This window comes from Pollachius pollachius, assembly GCF_949987615.1.
Source record: "Pollachius pollachius genome assembly, chromosome: 8".
Lineage (NCBI taxonomy): Eukaryota > Metazoa > Chordata > Actinopteri > Gadiformes > Gadidae > Pollachius > Pollachius pollachius.
In genome coordinates this window covers 26,187,637-26,197,596 of record NC_136941.1, presented here as the reverse complement: position 1 = coordinate 26,197,596, position 9,960 = coordinate 26,187,637, and the positions used below count along the sequence as shown (strand labels likewise).

The 9,960-nt window shown below is 44.9% G+C and overlaps 1 protein-coding gene across 2 annotated transcripts; it reads left to right on the top strand.

Annotated features, from left to right (window-relative positions):
* Positions 1 to 2,791: 2,791 nt before the first annotated feature.
* On the top strand, positions 2,792 to 8,225 carry LOC307079983 (uncharacterized protein). Of its 2 annotated transcripts, XM_079742534.1 has the most exons (18): positions 2,792 to 3,059; positions 3,481 to 3,536; positions 3,641 to 3,791; positions 4,178 to 4,261; positions 4,340 to 4,550; positions 4,652 to 4,824; positions 4,923 to 5,021; positions 5,109 to 5,335; positions 5,448 to 5,626; positions 5,714 to 5,807; positions 5,952 to 6,296; positions 6,453 to 6,570; positions 6,654 to 6,745; positions 6,827 to 6,944; positions 7,125 to 7,220; positions 7,338 to 7,526; positions 7,739 to 7,891; positions 7,996 to 8,225. In XM_079742534.1, the coding sequence occupies exons 2-18, from the start codon at positions 3,507 to 3,509 to the stop codon at positions 8,205 to 8,207; spliced, it is 2,571 nt and encodes an 856-aa protein (XP_079598660.1). In that variant the 5' UTR covers positions 2,792 to 3,059; positions 3,481 to 3,506; the 3' UTR covers positions 8,208 to 8,225. The 2 variants fall into 2 exon arrangements, with proteins under 2 accessions (XP_079598660.1, XP_079598659.1); XM_079742533.1 differs by having other exon boundaries at positions 2,792 to 3,536.
* Positions 8,226 to 9,960: the final 1,735 nt, after the last annotated feature.

Sequence of the window (9,960 nt, the reverse complement as noted above, 5' to 3'; positions counted from 1 at the left end):
AAAATGTCGCGCAAAAGTTTGGCATCCTTCTTAGGTGTCATATATTGTTTCTCTTTGTTCATTGAGCGCCTTCTGCTTTTTCCTTGGATTTATTAGCAGTCTACACTGTGTCGGGCTGCTATGAGATCACGATGCTTACGTAGCTGCCACGGCTATCGCCTTACGGCTTAAATCCCACCATACCATAAGGGTACTATCGGCGGTGGAAACGCGAGCCGTAACTGAGCTGGGCTACACCGCAACCTCACTGTTGGGCTGAGGCCTGCTTGGTCCGAAGCGTATCCGCCATTGGAAAAGCGCCATAAGTGACTTACTTGAAGTTGTCTTTCTTCATTTCATTTTATCTCAAAGTCATATCCTTTCTGCGCCAATAGGTGTCACTGTTGTATACTAGGGACACTTCCATGTTCCACCTCAAGGCGTGTGTGGGAACACATTAAAGTTCCCATGGCATGCTACTTTATGGATGCTTAATATAGGTATTAGTGGGCCCCTAACACAGTATTTGAAGACGTTCCCCAAATTCAGCCGTGGTGCAGAATTACAGCCACTCCGAGCCAGTCGCACATTGAGCTTTCCCCAAACGCGTCGTTTCGGTGTCTGTAGCTTTAATGCAAATTAGGAGGAGAGAGGCGGGTCAAGGAGGAGAGTGGGGGTGTGGCCCTGAGCAGCTTGCAGCCACGGTACAATGCGCTCTGTTTACAGTGGATGTATCGCAATGGCGAGGTGCACACAGCCTTTGGCTTTGACTCCCTGAAGTATATGAATATATGCCTCGCGGTGGCGGGCTGTGGGCAGGGAGGCTCTGGAGGGAGAAAACCGCGGGCAACAATCCCTTTCTCCTCCATGTCGCGGTTCATGTACTTCAGGGAGTCAAAGCCAAAGTTCCTTTCCCCCGATTCCTTCTCAACCATGGCTGAGATAACCCCAACTACGAGTCTCGTTGTGGAGCAACCCGGTATCACGCCATTGCGTGCTCCTGCGCACGAACGTTAATCTATTGAAGCGTGTTCCCGAGCACGATAGTCCGACTTTTTGCGTGTTACACAAAACGAAATGTAAACCAATGCATTCTGAATGGGAGTGTTCTAAGACAATTAACGTTCTCCACAAAACGCTACGAGAGAGAGAGAAAGAGAGAGCGGGAGGGACAGAGAGAGAGAGAGAGAGCGAGAGAGAGGCTTCAGAAAGGGTGTGCGCAGATAGTACAGTGCACCCTAGTTATGTTTATGCCAAAACCTATATATATAATTAGGCTATAATTATATTATTTAGCGTGTAATGAGACAATCTATAGCCAAATTGTCGAAGATGCCCGAGAATCTTTCGGGATATCAGCATGGGAAATCGGCGAATCAGACCCATGAATCTATTGTAGCGACCCTGGGACAGTTAAATAGTTTGTGTGTTATGTGTTACATTATATTTCGTTGTCCGTTATGCCAGTTGTTCTATGTGCATGTATTGTAATGTAATTCTTGTCAAACAGCGTGTGGGGCGAATCATTAGGTCAGCTGGGGGAGGGCCTTGGAAGAACAGGAGGGTGGGGGCCTGCACGCGAGTGAGACCGTGTTGCCGGGGTAACCGGGGTTTGTTTGGGTCCGGTTTTCAGCTGTTGGTTTCAATGTTGTTACAATGTTACGGGTTTCAGTGACCTGGTTTTTGGTCCATTAAAACTACCTTCAACTAATGACTCGACATGATTATGTCACCGGCGAGGTCGTTACACTATAAAGAAACACGTCATCTCAAGCGGGAGAGAAAGTTTGCGGTGCTGGTTTGTGTCACCAACCCAGCAACCCAGTCGCCAAGAAAAAACGTTGACGGTGCACGTTTCCATCAACACTGGATACGTAGCATTTCAACGTAAAAAATAGCGTGTTATACCTACAGTATCCACGTGTGCCGCTGTGGAGGCGGGTTTCGGGGTTTGGGACACGATTGTTTAGGGGGGGGGGGAGACTGTTGTTGACCGGGGAGGGGGGGGGGGGGGGGGGGAGACACGTTTGTTGAGGGGGACGACGACACACGATTGTAGGGGGGGGGACACACGTTAGTTGAAGGGGGGGGGGGGGGGGGACACGTTTGTTGAGGGGGGGAGACATGTTTGTATCCTAACAACAAAACAAGTTAACAAAAGCCCCATTTGTCAACTGAGAACCCCAATTCCCAGAATCCCCCGCGGCTCCGGAACACGGCGTAGCTTATATTAATCTTTATTATCTGAATGGGAAATGCAATATTTTAGGACCGATTCACCGTTAAACGTGTTTCTAATAACATTTCTAGCGAGAAATATACTTTTTACTTGCATAATCTTTAGTCAGTGATTGTGTCTGATCTTTAGTTTTATAGTTATTAGGATTTGATCGGCTCGCTCGCATGTTTCAACGACGTCAGGTTGCTTTCGCTAAACTAGCAGCTCACGTGCTTCCTGCGTTTGTGTTATTAAACTGTTACTTTATGTAACTTTTAATGATATCATCTTGTTAGAAACACGTATATCTGAGAGCCAACCCAGTCGCCAAAAGCATACGTTGACAGTGTACTTTTCGTGAACACTGGATTACGTCGCATTTCAACATAAAATAGCGTGTTATACACACACACACACACACACGCACGCACACGCACAGACACACACACACACACGCGCGCGCGCGCACACACACACACACACACACACACACACACACACACACACACACACACACACACACACACACATACACACACACACACACACACACAGTATCTTGTACAATGATTTTTAGATTTCTTCTTTGTAAAACTTGAAAAATAAAGTAAGTTTTGGCTTTGGAAAAGTAATTATTTCCCTTATTATACAAATAGGCTATGCTGTTAAGGCTGCCGTGTTCCAATACCTGTACTTCCATGAGTATACTTAAAGGAAGTATACTATCCGTACTATCTACTACGTTAATTTTTCAGATGTGAGTGCTGTTCCAAATCGAGTACTCCGTGGTGCACTAACCGGAAATTACGATCACGACTGCCGCCGTGGCTCCTCCCCCGCAATAAACATCCCGCTTTGAAAGGTGAACTCTTTACGCCTAGCAGCTATAAAAAACTATAAAAACTAAAAAATGACTCTATTAATGCAGGCTATGTGGAAAATGCGCCGACTTTGGCTCAGCCTGGCTCCGACTCTTCCGCTACGTATACATATGTGTAATCCAGCACATATAAAGACGGGGACCAGAAAATAATTACTTTCTCTCCATTGAAACCCATTCATATTTTTCGATCTCAGAGGTCCCATGAGGGGCCTACCGGAAGGGGCGAACTTACGAGCTCTATGACGCTGCTCTCGAGCGACATATAGATAGGACTGCTAATCTTACAAGCATTCTCAAGATCGATTGTCGGCAGTAGTTCTATTCATTCTATCGCTGTAACTTTTCTCTCGTGTTGCTATGGACAAGTTGTTTGACCTGGATCTCCGTGACCCCCGCACAGAAGGAAGACACCTTGCCGTTGGGTTGATGCATGACCAATTCCTTGCAGAAGCCATGGTAACAACCTTTTGTACATTAACTGAACTTGAACTTGTACATGAAATGAATGTTTCAGTACCTCAGAAACTCCGTCTAACAAGATGTTGGACTTAAACACACAGGAGGCTGCGGAGAATGTCAATCGGGCAAGATCTGGAGGGGATTCACCACGGAGCTCAACCAAACGGAGCGGACGCGGCAAGGCCAGAGGGAGACGTGGAGGCCGTGCAGGCCATACAGGCCGTGCAGACCGATGGAGTGGCCTAACTACAGGTTTGTTTATGTGCAAATTCAGATTAGTTTAATTTGGTGACAAACAATTACCCATGGCAATTAGGGATGGGTCAGAATTTTCTATTATTCGATTTTTCGTTCCCGTGGGTCAAAGTCGATTTGTAACATTTGGACCGTTAAAGGTTGGGTATGGGATTTGCGAAACGCCAGCAGATTTTGAAAATACACAACTCAAATGGTCCTACCCCCTCTCCTTCAACGCTGACTCTACCCATTCCAAGTACAAGTACATGGGAGCGGGGGAGAGGGAGTGCCGTACGACCGTTTGATTGACGTACTTACTGTCAAATGAGTTTCTTGCAGCAGTGCAAGCACTTGAGTGTCTGCCGTAGAGATATATTAATCTGTCATGTACTGTTTAACAGGCATGGACACTGAGGTGTTGGCACTTCCTTCAGAGGATTCCTTGCCCTTACCCAGAGCACAGCAAAATCCTCAAGAGATGTTTGGTAAATATACAGTGTTTAATTCTGAAATCCAAATACTGTATATAGAATGTAGATCATTTGGTTATATTTTATTTGCAGAACAAAACATGGAGAGGCTTTCTGCCCTACTGGATTCAAGCCCCTGTCCTGCTGAGCCTGAGAGAAGCGCAGCATCATCGTGGTCTGTTAGGCAGCAGACAGCCTCTGACCGTTGGGAGGAAGCACGGCCGTACCACCTCAGATGCCTTTTGGAATCTGAGGCTGTTGGCAAGCCATTGTGTTGCTTCTGCCACAAGCCGGCTGTTATAAGGTTGGATGTTCATCAATCAAATAATAGAATGTATCTATGTACACTAAAAAAAGTATATCATATAAATTGAGTGACTTGACTTGAGTGTTTTGTCTGCTTAGGTGCAGAGAGTGCCTTCCGGAGCAGTGGTTTTGCGGGGCCTGCGACATGCATAACCACAGCAAACGGCCACTCCACAACAGGGACAGCGTGGTGGATGGCTTCTTTAAAGCCATTCCCCCATCCACATGTATCTCAAGAGGAGAGACTGGAATATATGCCACACATGAGCAAGGTAAGGTCTGACAAATCTACCTGTCTAGACTTCCTGATCCTTATCTTGTTTATTCAGTCTGCTGCCATATACAGAATGTTCACTTTTCTTTTCGACAGATCGCATTTTACCCACAATGCCAGCACAGCACTGCACCTGCCAGGTCCCTAGCTTCACAGTGGAAGCTGGGAAACCAGTCATCTTGATTACCATCAATGGTAGAAACCAGTTCTCTATTTAGACTTCTGTTAGTCTAATATACAATATGTGTCAATGATTATGACTAATGTTGTTTTTTTCGTTAGGGCGTTATGATTTGCCACGTTATGTGTGCCAAACATGCCTGCAGCAGTGGGCCCCTGATGTGAGAGACCTAGTCAGGAGTGGATATTGGCCAGCTTCTGCAAATGCTTCCACAATCTACACGGTGGACCTCCTCAACACCTTTCAGGAGCTGAAGTTGATCTCACCTGGATTCTCCAGGCAAGCCCTTGCAAAAATGCTGGAACATCGCACACTGTGTGCAGGAAGAGTAAGTGACATCAGCAATACTATTTATTATGCTCACCAATATTGTCAGCAATTTTTTTATTTTTTTTTTGACTATCTCAAAAATGTTTTCCATATTCTGATATACTTTCTAGTCTGGACAGATCAACGGGGATGCCCTGCAGAGGAGCTTTCTTGAGTTTGCATACGCCTCCTTTGAGAAAGACCAGCTCTGCTGTGATACCCCTTTCACCTGCCCTGCCTGCACACCTGAAATGGTAGCAGTGTCAGCAGATGGCAACAGGAAGCTTTATCGCTTTGGCCATACTGGAAGGTGCACTTTAAGTTCTCTTTGGTAATTGAGTCGTGACTGTAAGTGACAACAAGAGTAGGTAATGGATGTTATATATTTTTCCCCTAGATCTAATGACACTCCCTTTTTTGATGGGCTATTTCTAGCCAAAGACAGTGAGGTGTCTGATTTTGTCAACACAATACAAATGGCGGTGAAGAATGTAAGTTTAAGCTAAGTTTAAACACTCAAATAGTTCTGTTACTAAAGGAATCATTGCATTTCCTGGACTTCTAGAAGTATTCCATACTCCCTACTCTTTTGTCGTGAATTACATTAACAATATGTGTATGCACTATATTCACAGATAAAGGGGAGAGGCACATGTGGAGACTCTCAATGGGCAGCAGCAAGGGAGACCTCTAGGCGGGCCTCTAAACTGGATGAGGAAGGCGTTGAGGTTGCGGTGTGTCGGCATGGCTTCCTTTTAAAAGCCCTTAACATGTACCGAGGAGAGATATTTGCGTATCCTATGTATCTCCAAAGGGAGCTTCTCCCAAGCAAGGCACAGTTTTTTGCTATGGATGTGGCATGCAAATACTGGCCATACCTACAAAAAGTTGCTTCGGTCATTCCAGCTCTCAAGAGCCTCACAGAAATGAAGCCCTTCCTGAGCATCATGCATGCAAGAGCTCATGCTACCAAGTGTGAGGTATGTCTGTTATCTGTTATTTTCAAATGAATACGCCATGTGTTACTATAGGAATGGACAGCTTTAAGCTGAATTCCTTTTCCATAATATTTGTCCACGTTTTCCAACTGCTTCATTGGCTCTAATGAACCCCAAATCCACCCATCCTTGCAACAGATAAAATGGAGTGGTCGGAATCAGAAGGGAGCAGGCACAACTGCCGGTGAGGAGGTGGAGCAAATAAACAGCTACCTCTCCCGTTGTGCCCTGACAACAAAGTACATGTCAAAAGCAGGTAAGTCACTTTGGTCTGAGTTTATGCTATCATCTAATATTGCTCATAGATTGCAGAACATAATGTAATTCTCCTTATACCAGCACGTGTGGACATGCTCACTGTGCATGCAATGGGTTGGAACCATCACAAAGCAGAGACGCTACACAAGGCCCTCTCCACAAGATATGTGAAGGTATGTTTCATATTCATGTATGTTTTTGTGCCAGTTGTTAGGCAGACTGAGTTCCTATTGTAATTATTGTAAATATTTTAGACATCTAAAAGGGCAGAAGAAGAGGCAGAGAGGCTGTCACAACTGCAGAAGGACCTGCAGTGCTCAAATGCAATGGCTGTACAGTGGATTGCTGAAGTCAAGGAATGGGCAGAGAGCGGTGAGGACAGAACAATATACATGCCTTTTTGCAGTTTCCTTACAGACATTTGTGTTCAAACGGTAATCAAAATAATACACAATCAGTGAAGCATTAGTGCTGCAAAAATCTAGAAAACTCGGTTGCATTGTATAGAATACAGTACACTGAGCTTAATTTCACCCTAACGGATATCTACAGAGACCCCAGTAACGGGTCTGCACGTTCTCCAGCAGTCCATTGAGGGTCTCCATCTGGGTCTAAAGCAACAGAAACAAACCCTCTACCGTCAGAATGGTATGTAGGCTTTTTCTTGAGTTATCCGGTATACCTAACAATGTATCTATATTGTTTTTAATATAACCTATACAAGGTTTTTGTGTCTGCATATTACGTTTCTCCTAAACAATCTAGACAGCAACAAGCTTCGCCATCGTCTCCGAAGAAAGTTGACGGAAGACAAAAAGCGCCTTCTCCAGGAGATTGATAAATACAACAGTCTTGTTGCAGACCTCTCCAAAAGGATTGATGTGGCCTTGGTTGACCACTCTTTGGCTGGACAGAGCACTGGCGCAATATGGCCATGGGAGGACTATGGCAGTGGTATGCATTTTTCAATGCTTTTAAAATGTCATGCAGTATATCGGAATAGTGAACTATCCTGAAATGATATATTAAATATAATGGTGGTTTTGTAATATATAAAACGATTTTGGGAAAGAAACATCATTTCTAAATTCTGTTTCCATTATGGTTGCATTGCTAAATGTTATGCCAGATACTCATGTATTGATCTTAATATTTTGGATCATTAGTAACAATCGGGGTCAAGAAACGACTGCACGACCAGGAAATGCTGAAAACACGGCTGGAAGAGGAGCTCCCTATCCTGGTGTTGGAGATGGCCCAGCACTGTACGTGGTTGCAGAACCTGGGAGTGGCCCTCAAGACGGAGCTTGCAAGATACGGTAAGTTAAAGACAAGTTTTGGGGATCCCATTTAATGTATTCAATTAGTGGGGGATGTTTCAATATATATTAACGTCGTTGGGTTTTCTGTCCTCTACTTGTAGAAGATGAAAATGGACTTCACTGTCTCTTGGCAAGAAGACTTGCGGAAGTGGAAGAACGACATCAAATGGTCCTGCAGTGGTATAAGACTGCTCTAGGTCCATTGGCCTCTGTCCTCCTTGATGTTTGTGAGGAAGAGGAATGTGATCCGATGGGCCTGGTCAGTCCAGACACCAGCGAGGATGAGGAAGATGCAAGAGAACAAGCAACTTAGTTGATGGTGTGGTTTCGTGCCTCGCTTGATGTACACAAATGATCATTGTTATTGCTATGTTTAAAATAAAAAAATAAAAAAATCTATCTCTTCAATTCAAGATGGGGTGGGTGAGAATAAATAGTGCTATAACCTCACTAGCCTTATTGACATGGACACATCTGTTCCGCATAGATTTCTATGCACGAGACTTAACGGACACTTTTGTTACTGCCATGTATACAGTACATTCGGATCACATTTTAGGAAGAGATCTATGACGCATAGAAATCTATGCGGATCAGATGTGTCATGTAAACGCGGATACTATGAATTTCATTCATATATACAATTTCAGAAGTGGATGAGATTCGAGAAATATCTTGTTATAATGAGAAAGAATGTCAAGGTTTGGGGGTTGATGAAAAACTATTTTGAACCTTTGTGGTATGACAACCCAGTCGCCAAAAGCATACGTTGACAGTCACTTTAAGGACAAGTTATGAGAGAAATGCACATTAACTTTTTGTTATCTCATAAGCGGTGTGGTGCCGGCTCCTTTTGACCTTTTGACCCCAGACTTCAAAAACGTGTCCACAGGCCAGCTGTGTCTACCCACCTTAAGCCACAAATGTACACCTACATCCCACAGTAAATGGGGACTAGAAACATAACCTCTGTCATATACATTTACTCTACTGTTGGAGGTCACGCCCCTTTTTCCACCTTTTCGAGATAGCTAGAGATGCTAAAATGTTTACACACATTTCCCGGGGCCCCGTGTACGACATATCCGAGATTTGGAGTTCTAGCCCTTAGAGAAAAAAAGTTTTCCCAAATGGAGTGTCATTTGGACAAAGCCCCTCAGAAGTGTAGCCTGCAAGACCTAATGGTTCAGAATGTGGTGGAAAAAGTTTTTGAGATAGGAAGGTCCTACCGCCCTGAAATTTTAATACCTTATTCTAGGGCCTAACTGGGACCTCCGCACCGAAACTTGGCCCGGTCGGACCCCGAGGGCAGGAAGGGGGGGCCTGCCCTCGGGGTCTGACCGGGCCAAGTCTCGGACAGGAAGGGCCCCCCCTTCCTGCCCTCGGGGTCCGACCGGGCCAAGTTTCGTTGCGGAGGTCCCAGTTAGGCCCTAGAACAAGGTATTAAAATTTCAGGGCGGTAGGACCTTCCTATCTCAAAAACTGTTTTTCCACCACATTCTGAACCATTAGGTCTTGCAGGCTACACTTCTGAGGGGCTTTGTCCAAATGACACTCCATTTGGGAAAACTTTTTTTCTCTAAGGGCTAGAACTCCAAATCTCGGATATGTCGTACACGGGGCCCCGGGAAATGTGTGTAAACATTTTAGCATCCCTAGCTATCTCGAAAAGGTCGGCAAAGGGGCGTGACCTCCAACAGTACAGTAAATGTACATAAGACAGAGGTTAGTTTCTAGTCCCCATTTTTTGTGGGATGGAGGTGTACATTTGTGGCTAAAGGTGTGTAGACACAGCTGGCCTGTGGCCATGTTTTTGAAGTCGGGGGTCAAAAGGTCAAAAGGAGCCGGCACCACGCCGCTTATGAGATAACAAAAAGTTAATGTGTGTTTCTCTCATAACTTTTTGTCATTATTAAAGAGAGGCCTGATTCTCAGATATGCATGTTGGATGGCTAGGGTGTAGGTTTGGGTAGAACTTCAGACCAAAATCTTGTAAGCGAGCCGCTGGGTGAGGTGCAACAAGATGGAGCACTTGCTGAGTAATTTCTTGTAGGGCCGGTGCGTAA